This window comes from Felis catus, chromosome C1 (assembly GCF_018350175.1).
Source record: "Felis catus isolate Fca126 chromosome C1, F.catus_Fca126_mat1.0, whole genome shotgun sequence".
In the NCBI taxonomy this organism is placed as follows: Eukaryota; Metazoa; Chordata; class Mammalia; order Carnivora; family Felidae; genus Felis; species Felis catus.
In genome coordinates, this window is record NC_058375.1 from 198,048,849 (window position 1) to 198,075,897 (window position 27,049).

The following is a 27,049-nucleotide window of genomic DNA, read 5'->3' on the forward strand; positions in this document are numbered from 1 at the left end:
TGTTTATATAAAAAGAAGTAAATATGAATCAGAATAAAGCAATTAAAAAATACTAATTATTCTCGGGTTTTAAACTATACTGTTTATTTTGAATTATGCATAAGCATGGATCATTTAGAAAATACAAAAATGAGATTGCAATGAAAAAATGCTCAGGATTTTACAGCATTTGAAAACTTTAGTCAATATCTACATTATCTGTATTTAAAAGAAACATTTTATTAAAAATTGTGAATATCCTTTCATATATGTTGATTAAACATACCACAATTTAAAAAATAAGTCTTGTAAGTAATATTTACTATATTTAAATATTTTATGTGTATATTTGAATATAATATGTAAATATATACTTCAAATATATAAATAACATAAATGCAAATTACACACTATGTACTAGTCTTCTGCACCTGGACTTTTCTTTTGGAGTTTGTTGTCATATGTGACTAATAGTTCCTTTCACAGTATTTACTTTTATGTCCTATTATTAACTCATATTCAATTTTTTCCAAAGTCTTGGTCTAACAATCAGTGTTTCCACAAATATTCTTATATATTTCCAAGTGCTCATGTGAAAGATTTTCTGTAAGATACTAATATTGGAGTGGGATTTTTGTCATTGGACATGAGGATATTATTAGATAGTGTTATATTCTTTTTCAAATTAGTTTGAATATGTTTACAAACCCAAACACAGAGTTTCTATTACTCTTTTCTTTCCAGCACTTGATATTGCCAATGTTCTTAAATTTTTCCCAATCTAATTAGTAAAATATGTTACCTATTGGGTCTTAATTATTCTAATTAATAATTAAATTGAATATCTTCTCTTTTGTTTATGGGCGATCCATACACTAGCTTCTGTGAAATGTCAGTTCATAAATTATGTCTGCTCTTCAACTAGGTTGTTTATCTTAAGTATATTTGCAATATGTCTTAGATAATAATTCCTTATCAGTCATCTCAATGAGGATATCTTGTCCCAGATGATGACTTCATTTATTTCTTTATAGTGTCTTTTAGTGAATAGTTCTTCAGTTTTGTCATGCTTTATTCCTTAAATGTGTACAATTTTTATTTTAAAAAGATGCCAAAAAGTTTTTTATTTTAATGTAGTCAAATTTATTAATACTTTCTTTTATGGAAAACTTATTGACAGTTGCTGATCCTTTCCTGTTCCAAGGTCAGAATGCTTTGCTTATATATTTTTGTATATTATTTATTTTTCCCTTTACCAAATATTTTATAGCATAATTTCTAGACTGTGGGGGATAAGCTTAGGAATCGCCCGGGGCTTATACCAATGGGTTGACAAGGCATAAAGAAATACAAAGTCATAAAATGCTCACACCCGAGTTTGGGTAAACCACATTGGCACACCAAGAATAGGGGGGTGTAAAGCCACCCCGAGAATAGGGAGGAACAAAGGTGCCAGGAGTAGGGAGGTGCAAAGGCACCCCAAAATAGGGAGGGGGTACAGATCCCCCCAAAATAGAGAGAGGCAAAGGCTTGGAATAGAAATGGCGCAAAGGTGCCCAATATATAGGAATAACAAGATTAGATATTCAGGGTGAAAGCACCCAAATTTAATACTATAGCAGAAAGCTGCTTTCATAGGAGAATAGGGCCAGGTTAAGTAAATTGGTGAATTGGACTATGGACCTCTGTGCTGCAGACCATGCAGCCTGAAGTGGAGAAGATTAACAAAAGTAAAGGTGCCTTGTCAACCCTGAGGTTATTTCCCCTGTCTCATTCTAGGCTAGCTAAGGTAAATGGAGGTGCTGCCTCCTGTCTGCTGTAAACAACCTTCCTTGGGACTGCCGGCGCCCGGATTTTGTTTTGTATTATCCCAAACTCCTAACCCCAAATATCTTCAAGACTCCCTTTCCCTCACGTCCACAAATTAATGTTCAAAGATTCATTATCCCTTTGTGCACGTCCATCGCCATGTTTGTAAGCCTTCTGATCCTAATAAAAACGGGGCAAGGACCCTTATTCTGGGCTCTTGTCTTTTCCTGGATATTAGCCACCTCTGGCTTTAATCCTGCGTCCGCTCTTTTGCTGGCCAAAAGAGAACTTTAGCTTAGAGTCTACGACATTAGACATAGACACTCTCTTACATTAATGCGATATAATTATTTAAATCAAGAAATCAAAATTTATGCCATTCTATTATTTAATCTACAGAATATGTTTAAATTTTACTGTGTTCCACTAATATGTCTGTAACTTTTTTAGGCTAACCTTTCTATTTTGAGATAGTTATAGATTTGTGTACACTTGTTAGAAATAATAAAGAGATCTTGTTCACTCTTTATCTGCTTTCTCCCAATGGTAACGTCTTGAAAAAAACAAAGTACAATATCACAATCTGGATATTCACATTGATACAAACAAAGTGTGGAAAATTTCATCACCACAAAGTTTCTTGGTGTTGCCCTTTTATAATCATTCCTATTTCCCTCCATCCTACCCCCTCCCAGTTCTCAACTCTTGACAACCAACAATTTGTTCTCCATTACTATAATTTTGTCACTTCAAGGTTGTTATTTGAATGTATTATGACATTTAACATTTGGGGGTTGATTTTTACACTTAGCATAATTCCCTTGAGATTCATCCAAGCTGTTGCATGGATCAATTGTTTTCCCTTTCTTTTGTTGCTGAGTAGTTGCTAATTCTTTCAAAAATATTTGGCAGAATTCTCTAGTGAAACACTGTGGGCCTGGGGATTTCTTTTTTGGGAGATTTTTAATTATAAATTCAATTTCTTTAATAGTTTAGGGCTATTCCGTTTATTTAATTGTTGGTCCTTTATAAACTGTTAAATTTATGACTATGCATAACGTTGTTTATAGTATTCCCTTATTCTGTTTTTAATGACTGCAGGATCTGTAGTGATATTCTTTGTTCCATTCTTGATATTTGTTATTTGTGTCTTCTCCCTTTTTATTTTTGTCAGTTTGGTCGATAGAACTTTATCAGTTTTACTGCCATTTTTAAAAAAAGGAACTAGCTTTTTATTTCATGATTTTCTGAAGTGTCTTCCTATATCAATTTCATTGATTTCTGCTATCATATTCAGTATTTCCTTTATTCTTTTTCTAGTTTTGAGTTTCTTAAGGCCCTTCCTTTTCTACTTTCTTGAGGTAGAAACTTAGATTATTGAGTCAAGACATTTCTTTTTCTGTAATGTAAGCATATGGTGCTATAAATTTCCCTCTCAGCCTGCCTTAGCTGCATCGTGCATTTTGATATGTTTTATTTTCATATTCATTCAATTCTATAATTTTTCTTTTTATTTCTTTTGAGACTTCCTTTGTGACCCATGGATTATTTATAAGTGTGCTCTGTAGTTTCTATGTGTTTAAGAGATTTTCCTTTTATCTTTTTGCTATTGATTTCTAGTTTGATTTGATTATGATCAGAGAACACATTACCTTTTATCAATAGGTTAGGGTTAGATCTGTGGCATCTTGTTTCTTTGTGTAGGAGATATTAAAATATTCTGCTGCTGCACTATTTCTCCAATCCTGGCATCTCTAAGCAGTTTATATTCTTATTTCCACTCTTCAGAGTGCTACTTTGGTTGTGTCTTGCATTATTTTAGGGTTTATAGTTGTACTTAGCAAGGGAAAACAAGAAAAGAGATGAATCTACATGTCTAATCTTCACTGCACATCTCTTCATACAATTTTGCTTCCCAATTTAATATATTTAGTTACCTTGAAATCAGATTTTTAAAAATGTGGAATGTAATAGGAATCTAATTTTTCTTAGTTTTATTAAGATATTTGTTTGTCCTAGCACAATTTATTATTTTTTTCCCCCACAATGGGTTGTGGTATCAGCTCTGCCACTTAACTAGTTTCTGTGGATTTCTAGATTATATGTGACTTTGCTTTATATTATGTTTCATTGGTGAGTTTGTTTATCCTGTGGCAGCACCATACTTTAATTATTATAATTTAAAAAATTTATTTATTTTTGAGAGACAGAGTATGCATGGGTGAGGGGCAGAGAGAGAGCAAGAGAGAGAAAATCCCAAGCTGGTTCTGTGCTGTCAGCACAGAGCCTGACACGGGGCTCAGTCTCACAAACCATGAGATCATGCCCTGAGCCAAAATCAAGAGTTGGATACTTAATCGACTGAGTCACCTAGGTGCCCCATTAATTATTATAGTTTTTAATAAGTTTGGTTATGTCTTATGGAAGTTTTCTGAATCTTATTTATATTATTTAGAAGAGTTTTACTTATTCTATAATTCTCTATACATTTTAAAATAATCTTCCTAAATTTCTAAAATAAAATTTCTAGGAACTTTTATTGAAATAGCTTAGGTTTTATAGATCATCATAGTGATAATTGCCAATTTTACCATACTGAGTGTTTTGAAGCCTGAATGAATGTGGTTTATCTGCCCAAATATTTGTATTTTCTTTAATGTCTTTCAATAACATTTTTAGACTTTCTTCATTCAGATCATGTACATGTTTTTGTTAAATGTAATTCTAAATGCCTTATGATTTTATGCTATTATAAATATTTTCAAGTAGTTAAAATAAATAACCTATCCCTTTGTCGACTTTGAGGCCTTCTTCAACAGAAATCAAGAAGGAGCCTGTGAGCTCAGTGCAGGATCAACACTCTGTCAGACTCCATACCTCTTCCATCAGCGGGAGTGGAGAGAGAACACTCAAACTTGGAGTAAGACCACACCTCTGCTGGACACCATTGGCAGGAGACAACAGAGTACCCAAGCACATAGAATAAGACCACACATATACAGGACATGGTTTTGTCAGCAGGAGCCAAATGAGAGATTCTGAGCAACACATGTTTCTGTCCTGCTCTTCTCTAATCCTCTCTTTCTGTAACGGTGTGCTTTTTAGTCTTTATGAGGAGCTCAGGACTCCCAGGTCATTTACTCCAGAATACTAATTCTCCCTAAAGTTCCTTATACCACTTTCTCTGATCCAATCTCTCCTTACTTTTCCTGACTCTGAAACTTTTTCTCTGTACTGTTTGCAACTCAAGATAACTGGTCAGCAAAATCCTCTGTATTTTTAACTTCTACTGTGAATGTTACCTTCCCCTTCTGTGCTAATGGGAATTTAGCTTTTCCCTAGTTATAATTTTCCTGCAGACAGTGGTTACTAGTAAATATAACAATCAGCTCTTTGGAAGAAGAAACACCTTGATTTGTAGTGTTTTCCAGTTTCTGTGCTATAAATACATCAAAGCCATTCATCTACCATCATAATTTACCAAATGTGTAATTGGGAAGTTATGTCCACAGTCAACAATCATGAGCTAATATGAGCCAGCTCCAGCTCACCCTGGCCTGCAGCACTTCTAAAGGGGAACTTTTCTCTATTCTCCACTCAACTATAACATTGGACCTGGAGGTAAGATAAGTGTTCCCTATGCTTCTCATTTCTGCTTTCAGTCCCTTTCTCTCCTTCCTTCATGAAAATACTCTGTTTTAACTCTCATATCATCAGATTGTCCTACCCACTATAACTTTTTAATAAGGCACTTCTTCTCAGGTATTTTTTTTTTTTTGTAAATTAAATCCCTGTGACATTGTTACTTTCTTAAGAATGATACCTGCTAGAATTCTTCATGACTCTGGACTTTCAGTTCCTTGATAGCCTCTCCTTTAGGGATCCTATTCTGTTCTCAGTCACTCACTTTATGGTTATTTCCTAGGCCTTGATATTGGCAAGAGCTGCCATAATTTTTTATTTCTTTTGCTGTTTGAACCTCATCTTCCCAATCCCTGCATGTTGAGGTGTTCCAGACTTCACTTCTGGACCTCTTCCATTTATTGCCATGACTCTCTAGGTGATCTCATCCAGTCTCATAGTTTTAAATTACCTATGTGTTAACAACTCCTTAATTCACATCTTACACTGAGATCTCTTTCTGAACTCTTGTTTTATATGTCCAACTGCATACTCGACACATGCAATTAGATATTAATTCCCCTCTCAAGCTCTATCTTTTGGAGTTTCCTCCATCATAATTACTGGGAACTCCATTCTTCTAGTTACTTAGGAGGAAAGTTCCATGTTTCCTTTCCACTAACACTGTTGCCCTCCGTTATTTTGTTTTTGTTTTTGTTTTCGTCACCTCTAGTTTGAACTATTACAATAGTGTCCTAACTGGTCACTCTGCTTTGTCTTTGTTTTCTTTCAGTCTTCTTTGAACACAGAAGCCAAAGTGATTTTCTTAAATCATAAGTCTTTCTGGGGCACCTGGGTGGCTCAGTCGGTTGGGTATTCAACTTTGGCTCAGGTCATGATCTCAATTAGTGAGTTCGAGTCCCACATCAGGCCCTGTGCTGACAGCTCAGAACCTGGAGCCTGCTTCGGATTCTGTGTCTCCCTCTCTCTCTGCCCCTCCCCAGCTCGCACTCTGTCTCTGTTTCTCTCAAAATTAATACATATAAAATGTTTTTAAAATAATGAGACAACAACAGAAGATAAGTCTTTCCATAACATTTATCTGCTTAAAATTTTTTAGTGAATTTCTATTTTTTTAAGTTATTTATTTTTGAGAGAGAGAGAGAGAGAATATGAATGAGGGGCAGAGAAAGAGGAAGAGAGAATCTTAAGCAGGCTCTGCACTGCCAGCGCAGAGTCGGATGTGGGGCTCCAGCTCACAAACCATGAGATCATGACCTGAGCTGAAACCAAGAGCCAGATACATGACTGTGCCACCCAAGTGCCCCTAGTGGCTTTCTATTTTAAGTGAAGTTGTTATGGCACTTGATGCTTCACTTGATGTGGCCTTGTTTTATCTCTCTGACCTCATTTCCTGCTACTTTCCTATTTTTTACTCAATTGTGGCCATACTGTCCACCTACCTATTTAGAGAACACTCTAGGCATGCCCCTGTTTCTAAGCTTTTTACTTGAGGTTTCTTCTGCCCACAGTCTTCCTTCAGAAATCCAAGTGGCTCTTCCTCTTACTTCCTTTAGAGCTTTAATTAGATATATCCTTGTAAAGAGACTGTCTATACCCACCCAATCTAAATGTTACCAATCTGAATTTTAATGCTGCGCTTCCTCATTCCATTATCCTTTCTTGGTCTCTTTCTGCTTCCCCCTTCCCTGTACATGTCTTACATATCTTTCTCTTACATATCTGTGTTTTACTTATTATTAACTTGTTAATTGTACCTCTTCCCCACTAGAATGTAAGCTCCATGCAAGCAGGGGTATTTATCTGTTTTATTTACTGATATATTCCCAGTATAAAATCATGATTGACAATAATATCTGTAAATATTTGTATTTGATTTCATTATGATGAATATTTCATTCACAAATACTGTAAATATTTCACTTTTAAAAAGTAAAAACAATGTTAGTTGCTGTTAGGCATGCTATAGACCTAAAATTGATTACTCTAAGTTGAACTTAAATATAGTGACCTTTCTAAACTCTCCCTTTCAAGTTTCTCTTTAAAAAAATTTATTGCTTATAATGATATCATCTATGAGTAATGATAGTTGTGATTTTCCTTTTCCAAGCCTGGAAAATTTTATTTACATTTATTATCTGTGTGCATTTTCTAGGACCTCTAGAAAGTTGTTGAGTAAAGGTGGTTGGAGTGGGCATTCTTATTCTATTCTGGATTTTAAAGGGAACAAATCTGATATTTTAACATGAGCAATGATAGTTATTTTAAGTCTTTGGTAGATATTCTTTGTCAGTATAAAAAAGTTACCTTTATTTTCATGTTTGCTAAGCTTGTTTATTTGTGCTTTAGCATGCATTAGTGTTGATTTTGGTAAAAATAAATGAATTGTGAATTTTTTTTATCATGTTCAAGTGTTTAATTTTATCATGAATGAATATTGAATTTTCTGATTTTGAAATTATTTTCTCCCTTAATACTTTAATGTGATAAGTGACATTATAGATTTTCTAATGTAAACATTCTCTTTCATTCTTGGAATAAAACTAAATTTATTCATTATCTGTTATCTGATTTATATATCACTGGATTTAATTCACTATTTTTAAAAGATGCTTCTATTTTATGAATAAAACTGGCCTTCAATTTCTCTTTTTACTCAATGTTTTTTATAATAATTTTAGTATAATTAAATCATTTGGGGAATATTTTCAATTAATTAAAGAATTAATCACTATTATTTTTAATTTAAATTCCAGTTCGTGTAATATTAGTTTCAGGTGTAGAATTTAGTGATTCATCACTTCTATACAACACCCAGTACTCATCACAAATGCATTCCTTAATCCCCATCACTCATTTCACCTATCTCCCCACCCACCTCCCCTCTGGTAACCATCATTTTGTTCTCTATTAGTTAAGAGTCTGTTTCTTGTTTTTTTCTCTCTGTCTCTTTTTCCCCTATGATCATTTGATTTGTTCTTAAATTTCACATATGACTGAAATCATACAGTATTTGTCTTTCTCTGACTTACTTTGCTTAGGATAATACTCTTTAGCTCCATGCATGTCATTGCAAATGGCAAGATTTCATTCTTTTTTATGGATGAGTAATATTCCATTATATATATATATATATATATATATATATATATATATATATATATATATATATATACACCACATCTTCTTATCCATTCATCAGTCAACGGACATTTGGACTCTCTATAATTTGACTGTTGTTGATAATGCTGCTATATACATTGGGGTGTGTGTATCCCTTTGAACTTGTATATTTTGTATTCTTTGGGTAAATACCTAGTAATACAATTGTGAGATTCATTTCTGGGTTTTCTATTCTGTTCCATTGATCTATGTGTCTATTTTTGTGCCAGTACCATACTGTCTTGATCACTATAGCTTTGTAATATAACTTGAAGTCCAGAATTGTGATAGCTCCAGCTTTGCTTTTCTTTTCCATGGTTGTTTTGGCTATTAGAGGCCTTTTGTGGTTCTATGAAATTTTAGGATTATCTGTTATACTTCTGTGAAAAATGCAGTTGGTATTTTGATAAGAATTGTATTAAATGTGTTGATTGCTTTGTGTAATACAAATACTTTAACAATATTTGTTCTTCCAAACTGTAAGGATGGAATATATTTCCATTTCTTTAGTCATCTTCAGTTTCTTTCATCAGGGTTTTATAGTTTTCAGAGTACAGATCTTTTACCTCTTTGGTTAGGTTTATTCATAGATATCTTATATTTTTTGGTGCAATTGTAAATGAGATTGATTCCTTGATTTCTCTTTCTGATTCTTCATTAATGGTGTATGGAAATGCAACAGATTTCTGTATGTTGGTTTTGTATTCTGAGACTTTACTGAATTTGTTTATCAGTCCTAGCAGTTTTTGCTGGAGTCTTTCAGGTTTTCTATATAGAGTATCATGTCATCTGCAAATAGTGAAAGTTTTCCTTCTTCCTTGCTCTTTTGGATGTCTATTTTATTTCTTTTTGTTGTCTGATTTTTGTGGCTGGGACTTACAGAGCTATGTTAAATAACTGTCAGAGTGGACATCCCTGTCTTGTTCCTGACCATAGAGGAAAAGCTCTTAGTTTTTCCCCACGAAAGAAGACATTAGCTGTGAGTTTTTCATATATGATCTTTATTATGTTGAAGTATGTACTTTCTAAACCTACTCTGTGAGGGTTTCTATCATGAATGGATGTGGTACTTGGTCAAATGCTTTTTCTGTGTATATTGAAAGGATCATATGGCTCTTATCCTTTATTTATTAATGTGGTGTATCATGTTCATTAATTTGTGAATATTAAACCACCCCTATAGCTCAAGAATAAATCTCTTGGTCCCGGTGAATGAATCTTTTAATGTGCTGTTGGATTTGGTTTGCTAGTATTTTATTGGGATTTTTTTGCGTCTGTTTATTGGGAATATTGACTGTTCCCTTTTTTTTAGTGGGGTCTTTATCTGGTTTTGGTATCGAGATAATGCTGGCCTTATATAATTAATTTGGAAGTTTTCCTTCCATTATTATTATTATTTTTGCAATAGTTTGAAAAGAATAGGTATTAACTCTTCTTTAAATGTTTGAATTTCTCTGTGAAGTCATCTGGCCCTGGACTTTCACTTCTTGGGAGAATTTTGATTACTGATTCAATTTCATTGCTGGTTATCTGTCTGTTCAAGTTTTCTGTTCCTTCTTGTTTCAGTTTTGGTATGTTTTTATGTTTGTAGGGCTTTATCCATTTCTTTCAAGTTATCCAATTTGTTGGTAGTTTTTCATAATATTCTCAATAATTGTTTATATTTCTATGGTGTCAATTGATATTTCTCCTCTCTCTTTTATGACTTTATTTGTTTTGGCCCCTTCTCTTTTCTTTTTGATAATTCTGGCTAAGGTTTATCAATTTTATTAATTTTTCAAAAGACCCAGCTCCTGGCTTCATTCATCTGTTTTATTTTATTTTATCTTTTTAGCTTCTGTATCATTTATTTCTGCTTTAATCTTTAATTTTTTTTTCAATGTTTATTTATTTTTGGGACAGAGAGAGACAGAGCATGAACGGGCGAGGGGCAGAGAGAGAGGGAGACACAGAATCGGAAACAGGCTCCAGGCTCTGAGCCATCAGCCCAGAGCCTGACGCGGGGCTGGAACTCACGGACTGCGAGATCGTGACCTGGCTGAAGTCGGACGCTTAACCGACGGCGCCACCCAGGCGCCCCAATGCTTTAATCTTTATTAGCTCCCTTCTTCTGCTGGCTTTAGGCTTTGTTTGTTGTTCTTTTTCTAGCTCTTTTAGGTATGAGGTTATGTTGATTATTTGAGATTATTCTTGTTTCTTAAGGTAGGCCTGTATTGCTATAAATTTCCCTCTTAGGACTGCTTTTGCTGTATTTCAAAGGTTTTGGACCATTGTGTGTTCATTTTAATTTCTTTCCATGTATTTTTTTTAATTAATTGATTGCCTGGCTGACCCATTCATTGTTCAGTAGCATGTTGTTTAACCTCCATATATTTGTGGTTTCTCCAAATTTTTTTTCATGTATGACTTCAAGTTTCATAGCATTATGGTCAGAAAGTTTGCATGGTATGATCTCAATCTCTTTGAGATAAAAATCTGTATTTTTATTTTTGCTTTAAATTTAAGATATTTATTTCATCTTTGTCTTCTTTGTTCATAATAGGTATAATATTATTTCATTTTCCATGGAATATATTATGATTCCTGTATTTGGGTAACATATCATTTGTCATATCTTAAATATCCCACTCATTATTGCAGTAAATATTGCTTTTCCTCCATTTTTAAAAATTCATTCTATCTAGGATACAATTAGATATAGGTTATACTGTCTCACTCTATCATCTATATTTCTTAACTGCTTTTTTACACATTTTGTATTTGTGTCTTCCTGTGCTGCATTCTCAGAAATTTCTTCATTCTTCTAGTTCTCTATATATGTTGAATTTCTTTTAAATTCTATCCTTATGTTTTTATATGTAAACAGTTTGCCTTTTACTTATAAAAGCTACATTGGTTTTTTAAAGACTATTCTTGATAATTATTGCTAGTTCGTTGTTGCTTGTACTTGTTTGTATTTCTTTTATTTCTTTAAATGTCCCTAAGATTCTGATTCTCTATAGTATGGTGGACCTCAAGCTTAGTCTCAGGATTGCAGTTCTGGTTTTGGTATTTGTCATCCTAGCAACCCATCTTAACATGTGTGTATTGTGTGTGTGTGTGTGTGTGTGTGTGTGTGTATTTTTAAACTTAGTTTTTAGTTTTTTAGTAGAAATATTCTTCAGAATATTTAGTTATATATTGCTGCAGTCAAAAGCCCAATATTTAATTTAGCAATTATGATTCCCATTTGATATTTTTTGAGAGAATACAAGTAAGTGGTTATCTATTTTTAATCTATGAAGGAAAATCATAACAAATTTAAGTGCTTTATTTGGAACTAAAATATTTTATATTCCATGGATAATATTAGCATTTAATTAGAGTTATCCTAGAAAGGATAAGTGGAGAAAAAAAAGATAAGTTTGGGAAGTACATTTACTTAGTATAAAGTCTCTAAGAGTTAAAGTAATATGAAAAAGGAACTTTAGATTTGGATAACAAGAAGAGGCACAATGTGAAATAAAATTATAGGTCATCAAAAGGGAGCTTGCTTTAAGTTCAACTTCTTTCAACTAATGGCAAAAGAATAGTGGATTAGTCTATTTTGTATATAATGTAGTATTAGTATATATTGTATACTAGTATATATTAGTATATACATATATATATATATTAGTATATATATATATATATTTGTATTTACATGCCAAAGTTGGCAGTTTAGAATCAAATAGATAAAATTATTTATCTTCCTGAGTATAAAAACCATTTGATCTAGCATGTAAAATCCTCAAAACCAAGATTCTTCCTCTTCCTTGGTATCCCTGTTCCTACCTACTGCCATTTTCTCATATTTTTCAGTAGTTTTCTATTTTCCAAAAATTATTTTTTTACTTCTTCTCATGAATCAGATAGTGGAAACTTTGTAGCGGAAGAATAGGTTTATAAACTGCATGCAGTTACTTTATTATTTTATCTACTCTCATTGGAAATTTAATTTTTGTGGTATGAGGAAATGAAGACCCTCCACTGCAATGAGAGATGAGGGCCTGTGGGATGGAAACTGGTTCCCATTAAGCTAAAGATAGTACTTTGTGAACATGTTGAGAACAGAGGAGTGTGTTAACCACAGAATATGAATGACTTGAGCATGCAATGGAAAGGTTTGATCGAACATGTAAGAGCATGAAGATGAGATGAAGAGACAAGAGAGTAGAAAGCCAGAAGGGTCAAACATCTTAAATGGTCACCTGGATGTCCAGGACACCATGTGTAGTGAGTTTACTGGCCTGAAGTTGCCAGAAAACAGAAGCACCAGAAGCCCCTTACTCAGTGGGGGAGTAGGGTGGTGGGGTGGGGTGGAGTATGGGAAAGATTTTAAGTTCTCCAAGGAATCTAAATAAGTTATATTTCCAACATTCTAGTCTGTAGAAGAGGGGGAGACTTTGAGTATAGCCTGATTCTGTCACACACACATGAATTGTCTGTGAGCCATACACTGCTATTTACGCAGATTCTCAAAATGCATTAGGGGCAGATCTTTGTGTGATGAAACTCTGAGGTAGTTATTATTATCATTTGAGCAAATAGTTCACTCTTTATTTAGGTGGCAATATATGTGTTAAAAGTACACGATTGTTAATGCACAGTTAACATATGCATTGCTTATTTTGGTTTTGCAAAAATGGGACCATATTATGCCTAATTTGGAAACACCTTTTTCACTTATTGTATTTTCATATGAAAAAGTGTATCCTTGATTCTTATTTAAATCAATGATCTTTCCTTCCAATTTAGTGTTTTTTTTTTGACTTACCAACTTCAGATATTATTAATTACTTGACTTCTACTATGTTGTTTGAAAATTTAGATCACTTACTATTTTAACCTTCTTGTTCTTCTCTTGATATAGTTATATCACTCTATTTTTCCTTATAAATGGAATAAAATGCTTAATAACAGCTGACATACTTAAATCTTTGTATTCATGCAACTATAGTATTTCTTGTGTCTTTCCTTTGTAAGATCACACTATTACAGCTCCTCTCCATTCTTTTACCTCTCATTCTCCCTTCCATTTCCTAACATCTGTTAGCAGCGATATTCTATTTTTTCAAGATTGATAACATTTACATTCTAATCTCTAACCAATTTTTACATCTTTTGTTCTCTGTCTCTAGGTTGTTTCTAAAAAATTGAACAGTAGCGAACTCCTCTTCTATTGCTGTCATTATATATATATATATAATGGAGCCAAGTAGTTCTGACAATAAATTTTTTTCCTTTCATTTTAGATCTTTGGGGATACTCAAAATAGAATGTCCACGTATATAGTGTCCTGTTTTCACACCCCAGTGAATACTCAAAATTAAGCCAGATATTAGTTTTCTTCATATTTGTAGCATGCTTTTTTTTTGGTATAGATTTTTCAACTTAAAGCTGTAATTACCTTTATAGTTTCCTGTAGAAAGAAGAAATGTATACTTATTTTCCATACTTCTAATTTTTATGTCTAGTACCTGGAGTATATTACGTTTTTCTTTTGAAGCCCACTGATTTTCTGTTCTAATAACAATTGATTGATTTATATTTGGATGCTGAATTTCCAGTGCAGATTTTCATTTTTTAAAAGTTTCTCTTTGCCTTTGTATTTCCTCTTATTCTGTTCCTTTATTGTGTCCTAAAGTTTTTGCAAACTCTCAGTCATATCATTATTTGTTTATGAAATCTACTCTTCACACTGTCTGGCTTTAGCATTTTCCTGGAGATCTTCTTCCTTCCAGTTCTGTCAGGAGTGGTTACTCCCTAGGTCTACTGTTCAGATATCATCCTGGTATTTCCATTTGCTGCTTTCTTGGGTGGATATTTTGTTTCCTTTTTACTGGGGTTCATTTGCATTTTGCTAATGTACTTTCTTAACTTTGTAAGAAAATATGCACTTTTTGCTAATCTAAATTTTGGCCAAAGATGAAATTCCAGACTGAAAAATTTTGGCAAAGAATTTTGAATGAATGGATCTGCTGTGTTCTACTATCCAATGATACTAATAGTGAGTCTGAAACCAATCTAATCCTCTTTTCGTTTGTGACTTGTGGTTTTCAGAAATTTTACTATAAGTCTAGATGCTAGGGTTTTTGTTTTCCCTTTTTAAGTCAACTTATTTATTACTTAGGAGGGCAATTTGACTTTGTAGATTCATTTGTCTGACAAATACTTTTTATATTTTTATCTGTTCTCTTTTGTTGGAACTCTAAGTTGTTTTTTAGTCTTCCTGTGTATTAATCCTCTGTTTCACTTATATGTTCTTTTGTATTTCACATCTTAGTTTCTACTGAAAATTTTTATTTTGAGAATGAGGCATTTTATTTCAGGTAGTTCTTTCTTATTTTGGAATTTTTTCCATGACCTCTTATTCTTGCTTACTTGATCTTAATGAATGCAATGTATTGTTAATGCAATAATTAGATTTTTTGGTAATATCTTTTGACCCTGGCACTACTCTTTTATCTCGAATCTTGCTATTATTTTTTAAATATGCTTTGCCTTCTGTAATGGTGCAGGATTCTCTTCTTAAGTGGCTTCTGTTTATTGATTGTATGTTTTCTTTTAAGAATGATTCTATATAAAACCTCAGCCAGATCTCTTGGTGGATTAGTTGGGTTTGTCCACTGGCAAACTTGATATAGGATGCATGGGTGAGCAGCTGATCATTGCTCTAGGGCTTTTAAATGACAGAATTCAGGGGGCTTTGCTTTGGGATACCAACATCTATATTAATTATACTAATTATTGATTGACTTAGTTCTTAGTTTTTCCAGCATTTTGATCCGTTCTTTAGAAAAGAACATTTTTTCCCTTCAAGATCTAATTACCTAGCTCCTGATCATTCTATGATGCAGTAATAGTATGGTAGGGATAGGAATAGAGATGAGAAATGGGAGTAAAGGGGAGCTAATTGTTCTGTGTAGAGCAGTGAGCTCTATATTTTTAGCCCCTTTTCTCACTGCTATTCTAAACCTTGCTTGCTTTTTCCTAGTCCCAGTCTCTCTGTGGATATGTAGATCAAGGTAGTTCTCTTTGAACTGTACCCCCTCCGTGAGAATTCTAGGCTGAAGTTCCCTTTCTTTGCTTCCTGTCTCAGTATTTTTCAATCAGTCTTTCTTGTTCTCAATTCTCCATTTTGTTTTCTTTATCTTTGTGGAATTATACCTTTTATTTTTCTTTATATTAAATATTTTATCCATTGCCCTTCCCATTCTACCACCATTTTTCTCCCTAACATGCTCTTACTTAGACGATTATTTTAGTAGCATGAATTGAGGCCAAATAAAAATAAGGGCAAGAAGGAAGGTATTTATAAAAAAGGATCATATTCTGAATTTTATAATATTTGTATGGCGCTTGTGACCTGGCAGGTCTTCAAGAAACAATGAGGTCCGATAACATTTAAAAGGTGCACATTTTTTTTAGAATGAATATTGTTTTTCCCTTTAAAATAATTGTGCATTAAAGCCACTCATGGCTATTTTTTTTAAATATAATTTATTGTCCAATTGGCTAACATACAGTGTGTAAAGTGTGATTTTGGTTTTGGGGGTAGATTCCCATAGTTCATTGCATACATACAACACCCAGTGCTCATCACAGCAAGTGCCCTCCTCAATGCCCATCACCCATTTTCCCCTCTTCCCACCTGCCAATTAACCCTCAGTTTGTTCTCTGTATTTAAAAGTCTCTTATGGTTTGCCTCCCTCCCTCTCTGTAACTATTTTTTCCCCTTTCCTTCACCCATGGTTTTCTGTTAAGTTTCTCAAGTTCCACATATGAGTGAAAATATATTATGTGGAACTTGAGAAACTTAACAGAATATCTGTCTTTCTCTGACTTATTTCACTCAGCACAATACCTTCCAGTTCCATCCACGTTGCTGCAAATGGCATGATTTCATTCTTTCTCATTGCCAAGTAGTATTCCATTGTATATAAAACTGCGTCTTCTCTATTCATTCATCAGTTGATGGACATTTAGGCTCTTTCCATGATTTGGCTATTGTTGAAAGCACTGCTATAATCATTGGGGTACTTGTGCCCTTTTGAATCAGCACTCCTGTATCCTTTGGATAAATTCCTAGTTCACTAGTAACCATTTACATTATGTATATGCTAATTGTTACTGCTTATTGTTATATGGACTACCTTGTGGTTTGGTACATTAGATTATAGGTTTTGAACTGAAAGTGTGATTTAAAACATGTTCAACGTCAAAATGATCATTTAATAATGTACGAGATCACTGTGAACAAGTCATATTAAGGACACATTTTATTGTAACTACTGCAGTAACTTGATCTCTAGGTGAGATTTTCACATTCAAAAGAATGGAGTAGGGCAACTACTAATATGTAGTTTTCTTCCTGCTCCTAAAGCATATTAACAAATGATATTGCATTTATAGTAATCCCTAAGGATATTATTGCCTTCTCAGTTGATACAGGATAAAGTTAAATTATACATACACTTTATCAAATATGAAACAATAGTAAAAGCAATATATATTAGTTAAAATTTTCATTTATACCATATCTTCGTTCTATTGTTGCCTAACACGTGATGTATTTCCCGCTGACATTTGTAATGCATGTCAAAATTGCAGTGATGTTTAGTGCCTTCTTTTGGAACTTACTCTTCATGGAAAAATAAACCCTAGATAAATGATGCATTTGATGTGATGATGAAGGATAAGAGCAGTTATATGTATTGTTTGGAATAATCTATCACAAGACATTGTCAGATAATCCTTAGAGAGTGTGCTCATACTTCATATGCTGTATTTTTCTTCAGAGACAGATATTGCCCATTTTTGAGATGACAAAAAGCAGAAGAAAATGGTGTGCTATATGAAGCAAAACGAGTGCATTATCACTCACAAGATTGTTATTGTAAACTGGAAGACATATATACATATTTTTATTTTAAAAGACAAACGCCAAGAAGGGATTTTAGAATTTATGCAGCAATGAAGGAGTGAATATAGGAATATGAGTTGCCTTAATACTCTTGAAAGAATTAAATAAGTTTCCCAAGGTTATTTTGTGCAACCATATATTGTATTATTCTGTTACATAAGGCTCTTATAGTTCTTTCAATAACCTAATACCCTTTTAGAGCTTCTAGAAGCATTAAATATTTGCTATAGAATGTCTTCTGGGTTAACTTTGGTAACTTTTGGTTCATTTTTAAAAATTCTTTTTCAAAATTTAATCATGCTTTTCTAAAAGCACTTAGAAAAAAAAAAAAGGAAATAATAGCCCTAAGCATACATGTTCACATACACAGAGAACCACCTGGCTATTTATTTGGTACATGGATAGGAATACATGAAATGGTACCAGATATCACAGTGCCACTTTCTTCTATGATTGCCCCCATACACCCTGGTGTGCCATTTCTAATTACGGACCCAATATAGAAGATTCCTGTAGATTGTGTATTTTACTCCTTGACTGGCATGGAGTTAATGTTTTCTCTAGATCAAAGATTAGCCCTCTGTGTACCATCTTTCTCATCTTGGTGCAAATCTGAGGGCTAGCATTTGATCTCAGAGCCTTAGCCTCCAGAAGTGGAAATAACATCACCAATAGCAGCCTCAGTCTATGATAACAGCTCACACTTTCTAAGTACTTCTCCTCCCTGCCTCAGCTCTTATCTATCACAGTAAGGCTATCTTCTTACTAGTACTTCCTTCTCCAGGCTGTTGCTTCAAATATGACAGGTGTGTCTTTTAGTGACCTATTTCCTCACAAGACTCAGGCTGAAGAATCACAGTTTAGTTACCATTGGTTTAGCATCTATTTGTGGAAATAGATCATTCTTCTCTCTGGGTTTGGTTGACCAGAACAAAATTGACTTTAATTTTGTGCTTCATTTTGAGCTAATACATTCTTGCTACCTAAAACTTGAATGTCTTAGCTCCTATTTCTCCAAGGATAGAAATGAGTATGCTGAAGGAAATTCCCATACATAGACCAAACCTAGCTTTACTCTTTTTATGTTCAACTCCCAATATTAGACGTACCCAATAAATACTAAAATATTTAGTATTTATTTACTATACTAAAATATTTCAATACAAGGCAAGGTTGCCGTAAAATTAATGACAGTATAGCAGTGTTTTGAAGCTCAAAGACTCTGGAGAGAGTGATAGTACTTATACTCAGATGCTAGCTTGCTCACATAATAGCTGTGTGGCCTTGGTTCAATTAACTAGATCCTCTGTGACTTCATATCTTCATCTCTAAAAAGGGGCTAACAATTGTACCTACCACATATCATGGTTGTGAAGCTTAAACTGTTTTATAACAGTTTCTGTCTCAGTTGTTAGCTGTTATCACTAAAATTGCAATGCCAATACAGATACTTTAAATATGTTATTTAATTTTGGTTCTTTCAACAGTCCTGAAAGAGGAGATGTTATTTCCATTTTGTAGACAAGGATACTAAAGCCCAGGAAGTTTTATTAATTTTTTCCAGATCATCCAATTAGTATGGGGCAAAGCTAAGCTCAAATTCAAGACCGCCTCAAGAAAGCCTTTGCTTTCTCCTCATTACAGTTTTCCCACATTTGCCTTATTATAATGAAGGTCCTTAGTGAAAACTAGTATTATCAAAGATACCTTATGTTTACAGAGCATTTTACCTGTGTACATTTCCTGTATTCAGAATTGGCCTTAAAGGTTATTAAATTTTAAGATATGATGAAGGAGCTTGAAGGGCACTTCGCATGGAAAACTTTATTTCCCTATATACCTACTCTAGAGATAGTGAGAAAAGGAGATGGAACAAGGGGTTATTTTAGAGGAAAGTAAGTCCACTCAGTATTATAGTGAATGCTTTGAGCCTTGCAGGGGCAACATGAGAAAAGAGATTGGAAAAAACAAAAAGTGGGAAGAAGTATGGGAAAGGAAGGGCTCAAAAACACTTAGGTGCTTCATAAGATACTTTAGGCCAAGTCATTATTATCAGCAGACACAAGAGAAGATGAAATGTCTTTTAAAAATGAAATAGTTTCTATGAAAGAATATGTCATTTTACCCATTATAGACCCAACAATTTCAATCTATATTTAATCATACTCATTTTAAAACCTGACTTTATGACTTAATATGACAAGATGGACACAATTGTTCTTTGAATTAGCAGAGTCATATTGAAATACATTATTGAAAAAAACCTCAATTAATGAAATGAGCAGTCTTCTCTTTATAGCTAATTTACTGAAGGAGTTATCTTTTTTTAGGTATTATAGCTTATTTTAAAGTATATCTCTGTATTTTTTGTTTAATAGCCAATCTTTAACTTTGAACATGTTCATTTCCTGATACGTAAATGACTCTAATGATATGAAAATACATGGCACATTTACATACCAGTATGAGCTGGCTGATATTCTGTTTACACAGGTGGAGACCCACTCTAGAGATACTATACTATTCAGTTTTTTAAAGACATCCTTACAGAAATTGACATTTGAGAACCTGGGATTTTAGAGGTCTTGTTCAGGGGCTTGTCTTCCTCCTTGGCTTTTTGCTTAGGAAGGAAACTTCTGGTAGGCTGGGAATCTGGCCTGCAAATTTTATTGATTTCCTTACTATGGGTTAGGGGAACATTTGTAGTTAGTTCAGAGAGTCTTTGAAAACAAGCAGGAATTGTGGCCTTTGGGGTCAGGAATTTGTCTAGTGTTTTTGTCAGAAATAAAGGAGACACTCAAGGCAGGAGGAGAATGTGTGGTTGATGTCTAACCTTATTGAAGCAAAAGTTCTATATCTCTACTTTTACTGTAATACTAACATTCTATATACTATTATGTTAACATTCTATATGATTTCTTAACTCATTAATTAATGAGTTTTAAAGATCTGTAATCTTGTTTTATATGCTGATACGTTATTTTACTGTGTAAAAAAATGGTGGTATCCGTTTATCAATGAAAGGGAACAGGGTTCTCTGGAGAAATGATGCTAGGGTTGGAGCAGGAACATATATATAATGAGCCTGTAGTATACTGTATTGCCAGAAAGCAAAGGACAAAAACACGTGGGCATATCAAAGGGACACAGGAAATAGAAGTTAACTTGAAGGAGCTACCAGTAACCAAAGCTGTAACAGGTTGGACAAATAACATGGTATTGTTTTATAACTCCAAGAGTAATAAATATACACGAGTCAGTACTGTTATCAATCAACTTAAACAGGTGACTAAATAAGTATATAAATAAAGGAGAAAGGACAACGCTTTATTGTAGAAGAATTCCAAAGTAATAGAAGTACATCATTCCATGTCAGTCACTGCTGTTTCACATAATTGTCTTTAATAATTGCCTAGCATGACATTATTTGGGTGTAGCATAATTTATTTAGAGCATAAATCTTTGAGGGGCGCCTGGGTGGCTCAGTTGGTTAAATGTCTGACTTTAGCTGAGGTCATTATCTTGCAGTTCATGAGTTTGAGCCCTATGTCGGGCTCTGCTGATAGCTCAGAGCTTGGAGCCTGCTTTGAATTCTGTGTCTTCATCTCTCTCTCTCTTTCTGCTCCTCCCCTGCTCATGATCTGTCTTTCTCTCAAAAAAAAAACACATTAAAAAAAGAACATAAATCTTTAATATTTAAGCTTTCTTCTATATTTCCTTGACATTGTAAGTAAGTGCCACTAAAACCCTTGCACATATATCTTTAGTCAATTATTGATTTCTTTGTCATGGCTTTGTGGTTGTAAGCAGCATAAACTTAGTCAACTTAGTGAAAGGATAACAACTTATTGGAAGGAAATGAGTAAGTCATACAAATAAAAGTTTGAAAGAAGAGAAGCCACAGTATTGTACTCTTGGGATGACTAAATTCTGTTCTTTCTCAGTTTTTATGTCAACTGGCTCAATGTTAACTTTCTACAGAGAAGTATCTTGCCAGCTTAAATTGGGTCTGTCCTTGGAAGGTACCATATCTTGGATGACTCCAACCAAGACTGCTTGCTAATACAGGAATAATTTCTTCAAGCACAATATAACTGCTGAGACCAGGACAAGGGGAAGTGGAGTTGAATGGCAAATATGAAGACCTTTGCTACATTATCATAGTATAACTTTCTCTAACTGGAATTTCTCTGTCCAGCAGTATATTCATGTAAAATATGTATACTCTGCAAAATTTACCTCAGAAAATATACTTCTCCTAAAAAGGAGGAAGTGCTCATTTTTCCAGTTCTCACCAATATGTGTTTATCAAATTTGCAGTAGGACAAAAGAAAAATGTTGGATTATTTGTGAATTAAACATTTTCTTATGTTTATTGGCCATTTATAATTAATATTTAATGAAATATTTGCACGTCATTTATTTACTATTTAATTTATAAATTTTAGTTATTGAATAAGGATACTAACCTCCTGTCTTCTATGTATAATGCAAATAATTTTATTGACAGTTTTCTACTATTATTTTCAATTATATTAGGATAGTGTTCACCAAAGAAGATTTTAATATTTTGTCAAATTCATCTGTCATTTTATTGGATTTTTTCTTGAAATTTTCATAAAAGTTCTTCTTCATTCAAATACTATAATAATCACCAAAATTTTCTGCAGATACTTTTATAATTTTGTACTTTACATTTGCTTTTTTAAAATTTTTTAATGTTTATTTACTTTTGAAAGAGAGAGAGAGAGAGAGAGAGCGCGAGCATGAGTGGGGGAGGGGCAGAGAGAGAGGGAGACACAGAATTCTAAGCAGGCTCCAGGCTTTGAGCTGTCATCACGGAGCCCAGTGCAGGGGTCGAACCCATGAATTGGGAGATCATGACCTGAGCCGAAGTCTGACTTACCTGATGGAACCACCCAAGCACCCCTATATTTTACATTTGTATCTTTAGTTTATCTGGAATTTATTTTGGCATATCTGGTATGAGGTTAAAACCCAGCTCTCTTCTTTCCTATGGCTCATTTTTCATTAGATTGTAGATTTAGAAAATCTATAATTTATATAGAAAAAATGTTCACAAAAATTTGACTTATATATTAGCACTGCTGACTAGTTTCTATAATGATGTTTTATCCATATTTTTACTCTCTTTCTAGAAGGCAAATATTATAACCTTCTCTTGTATTACCATTAACTCCATAAATTTTCTCCATAAACTGATCTTTAAAAGTTTAGAATTGGCATATATGTATATGCCACACCCATTGAAAGGCCATGCTTATTAAAATATTTTGCTTGATATTTTGTTCCTGGAATGAATGGCCAAAGTTTTTTTTCCCCTTTTAATATGAATGAAGTTAAAGATTAAATTTCAAATAATTCATATTGGATTTGTTTCCTCAAAGCATTAAAAGCAAGGACAATGATGCTACTCTTCAGGGATAATTGTTATATTAAATTATAAGAGTATATTCCAGGGTATCCCAACTCTAGTTGTCAAAACTGAATATCTTGTGTGATTTTTAATGATAGTTCATGAAAGATTGTTCTGGAAAATGGCTAACATTAAAATATCCAGTGCAAATCTAACTTTCTTTGCTGGATATAAAATTCATCTAAGAAATGGTGCATCTTATTTTCTAGATAGTGATCTTGAGGGAAATAGTGCTGAGCAGAAAATAAAAACTCTACTTGTAATGCTCTTGTTGGCTCTTACGTGGGCGAACCAAGTGGTCCTGATCCAGAATGGCTACCCTGATCTTTGTTGATAAGGAAAATGGAGAACCGGGCACCATGTGGCTCCCAGGGACGGGCAGAAGCTGCGGTCTAAGCCTCCAGTCAAAACTTTAGGTGGGAGATCTCAGGTTTCAACACCACAAGTAGGCAAAATGTTGGATGCTCAAGCAACCTTGCCTAAAGTTACCAGAAAGGCTTTGGGAACTGTCAACAGAGCCACCGAAAATTCAGTAAAGAATAATGGACCTCTCAAACAGAAGCAGCCAAACTTCTCTGCCAAAAAGGTAACTGAGAAGACTGTCAAAGCAAAAAGCACTGTTCCAGCTTCGGATGACACCTATCCTGAAATAGAAAAATTCTTTCCCTTCAATCCTTTAGATTTTGAGAGTTTTGACCTGCCTGAAGAGCATCAGATTGCACACCTCCCCTTGAATGGAGTGCCTCTCATGATCCTTGATGAGGAGAGGGAACTTGAAAAGCTGTTACACCTGGGCCCCCCTTCACCTCTGAAGATGCCCTCTCAACCATGGGAGTCTAATCTGTTGCAGTCTCCAAGCGTTCTGTCAACCCTGGATGTTGAATTGCCACCTGTTTGCTATGACTTAGATATTTAAATTTCTTAGCACTTAATAGTTTGTATGTTTTGTATTAATAAAGAAATTCTTTAATAGACTCTTCCTAAAAAAAATTTTTAAGTGTTATATTTAAGTCATGAATTACTAAATTCTACTCCTGAAACCAATGTTGCACTATATGTTAATTAAATCTAATTTAAATAAAAACTTGAAACAAACCTAAAATAAAAGCCCCTGTCTCATTATGCAGTTAAATTAAGCAAATAATTAAAGCTGATATGGAAAAACTGCGGGGTAAAATGTACTTAGTGATAAATGACTATTTAATTTAGTTATTTGATTATTTTTCATGCACATGGCACTCAATATAATTTGATTTAATATTTATTAAATCTAAAAAGACTAAGAATTCCCGACCACCACCCACGTAGCAATCCTCAGTTTGATCTCTGTGGTTAAGAGTCTCTTATGATTTCCTTCTCTCTCTTTTTTTCCCCCTCCCCCTGTGTTAATCTGTTTTATTTCTTAAATTCATATGGTATTTGTCTTCCTCTGACTGATTTACTTCACTTAGCATAATACACTCCAGCTCCATCCATGCCATTGCAAATGGCAAGATTCCATTCTTTTTGATGGCTGAGTAATATTCCGTTGTATGTATATGTGTATACACACACACACACACACACACACACACACACAATGTCTTCTTCTTTATCCTTTCATCATTTGGGTTCTTTCCATGATTAGGCTATTGTTGATAATGCTGCTATAAACATCAGGGTGAATATACCCCCTTGGAATCAGTATTTTGTATCCTTTGGGTAAATAATAGTTCAATTTCTGGCTCATAGGGTAGTTCTATTTTTAACTTTTGAATAAACTCTATACTCTTTTCTAGAGTGGCTGTACCAGTTTGCATTCCCAATATGCAATATGGGAGGGTTCCCATTTCTCCACATCCTTGCCAACATGTGTTGTTTCTTTTGCTGTTAATTTTAGTCATTCTAACAAGTGTGAGATAATATTTCATCATGGTTTTGATTTGTATTTCCTTGATGATGAGTGATGTTGAGCATCTTTTCACGTTGTCTGTTGGTCATATGGACGTCTTCTTTGGAAAAATGTATTTGTCATAGACTTTGCATCTAGAGTTCTTTCTTGTCCAACAAGAAAGCAGGATGCAGAATTAAAATTCGAGAGATGACTAATGTCAAGGAAAAGACAAGAACCCTGATTAAAGGTCTTTGCTCCGTTTTTATTAGGATTAGAAGGCTTATAAACATGGTGATGGACATGTGCAAAGAGACAATGAAACTGTGAACATTTACTCATGGGAGTGAGGGAAAAAAGGTTTTAGAGATATGTGGGGTTAGGGGTTTGGGTTAAAACAAAGCAAAATCCTGTTGAGGGTGGGGGTTGGGGGGAAGTTGTTTACAGCAGACATGAGGCACCACCTCTGTTTACCTAAACTGGTCTAGGGGACTAGAAAGACAGTATATGCTATCTCAAGGTCTCTAAGGCACCTTTCTTTTGCTAATCAGCTCTGCTCTGGGCAATTGCCCCTCCACCCCAATGGTCCCTAGCCCTATTTTACCTGTTTACCTAATTTTGCCCTTCCTTCCTGTGAAAGAAGCTTTCTTTTATAGTACTAAGTTGGGGGGCATTTCTACCCTGAATACCTAATCTTGTTTATCTCATATACCTTTGTTCTATATTGGGGCCTTTGCCCTGCCCTCTCTATACCTATTCACTAATCTTGTTTACCCAAACTTGGGTGTGAACATCCTATGGCTTTCTAATTCTTTATGTCTTGTTAACCCATCAGTGCAAGCCTGGGGAAATCCTAAGCTTATTCCCCACATCTATTCATGTCTTTTGCCCATTTTTTTTTTTACCGGATTATTTGTTTCTTGGGTGTTGAGTTTGATAAGTTCTTTATAGATTTCAGATACTAACACTTTATCAGATATGTCATTTGCAGATATCTTCTCCCATTCCTTACACTGCCTTTTAGGTTTGTTAATTGTTTCCTTCACTGTGCAGAAGCTTTTTATCTTGGTGAAGTACCAATACTTTATTTTGCTCCTGTTTGGCTTTCCTCTGGAGACATGTTCATGAAGAGGTTGCTCTGGCCAAGGTCAAAGAGATTGCTGCCTTTGTTGTCCTCTATGATTTTGATGGTTTCCTTTCTCAAAAAGGAGATGGGTGGGGGATGGGCTAAATGGTGTTGGGTATTAAGGAGGGCACTTGTGTTGAGTACCAGGTATTATATGTAAGTGATAAATCAATAAATTCTACTCCTGATACTAATATTATACTATATGTTAACTAATTAGAATTTAAACAAAATTTTGAAAAATAAAATAAAATAAAATAAAATGACAGAATTGTATCACATTGCACCAATCACTTGGGATTGAAAACAAGCCTGAGCTCACTTGAGTATATCAAATTATTTATTTTAATGTGTTCCATCAAATAACAAGGTCATACAATATATATTTAGGGCCAGAGTAGGCAATCTTTAAGATGTATGTCCATGCTCCCTTAATAATCCTAGTACTACTTGCAAGCTCTATAATCTTGGACAAATAATTTAACACTAGTCTTTGGAACCAGTTCAACTTTCTCTTTGTTACCCTCTTTCCCTTCTATAAAAGGCAGAAATGTCTTTTATTCCCTATATCCTTTGTATCTTTTAATTCCTATGTGCTGATGAACTAGAGTTTTGAGACCTAAGTCATTCTCAAATTTCCAGTCAGTCAGATGTAGCTCAAAGTACAGCGGAAAGTCTTTGAGTCATAAGCCCTGAGTTTTAGTCCAAACTGTTATTTATCAGCTGTTTAAATTACTTAAACACATTTTGCTACAGCTTTTCATCAGTGATGTGTAGGATGTGAGTGGCAATTGAAAATAATTTTAGGGGTTTTAATACTTGAGTTAGTGAGAGGAAATGTCTGTGGGTAGTGGTGGCCTTGAGAAAGAAGGGAGATGACAGAAAAGATCAGTGTTGCTTTCTTCTGAAAACAGTCAAATTTATTTGAGCCCCATATGTCAAACAATGAACACATTGGGCACTTAGAAAAATGTGTAGTACTGTACACTTCTGATACTGTATCATTGAATCTATATAATTTAACACAAATAAAATTTTTTTAATAAAATTGTATTATTAGATTCCTTTACTCTTATC

At 33.9% G+C, this 27,049-nt stretch overlaps 2 protein-coding genes across 6 annotated transcripts in view; both read left to right on the plus strand.

The window, feature by feature from the left end:
- SPAG16 (sperm associated antigen 16) overlaps window positions 1-27,049 on the plus strand; it is a 997,079-nt gene that overhangs the window by 93,952 nt on the left and 876,078 nt on the right. The gene's annotated exons all lie outside the window — the stretch shown is intronic.
- LOC101101657 (securin-like) lies at window positions 22,404-23,950 on the plus strand. The gene is given in 2 exon segments (XM_011285525.4): window positions 22,404-23,333; window positions 23,336-23,950. Coding segments are annotated over 2 exon segments (603 nt in total). The 5' UTR covers window positions 22,404-23,287; the 3' UTR covers window positions 23,893-23,950.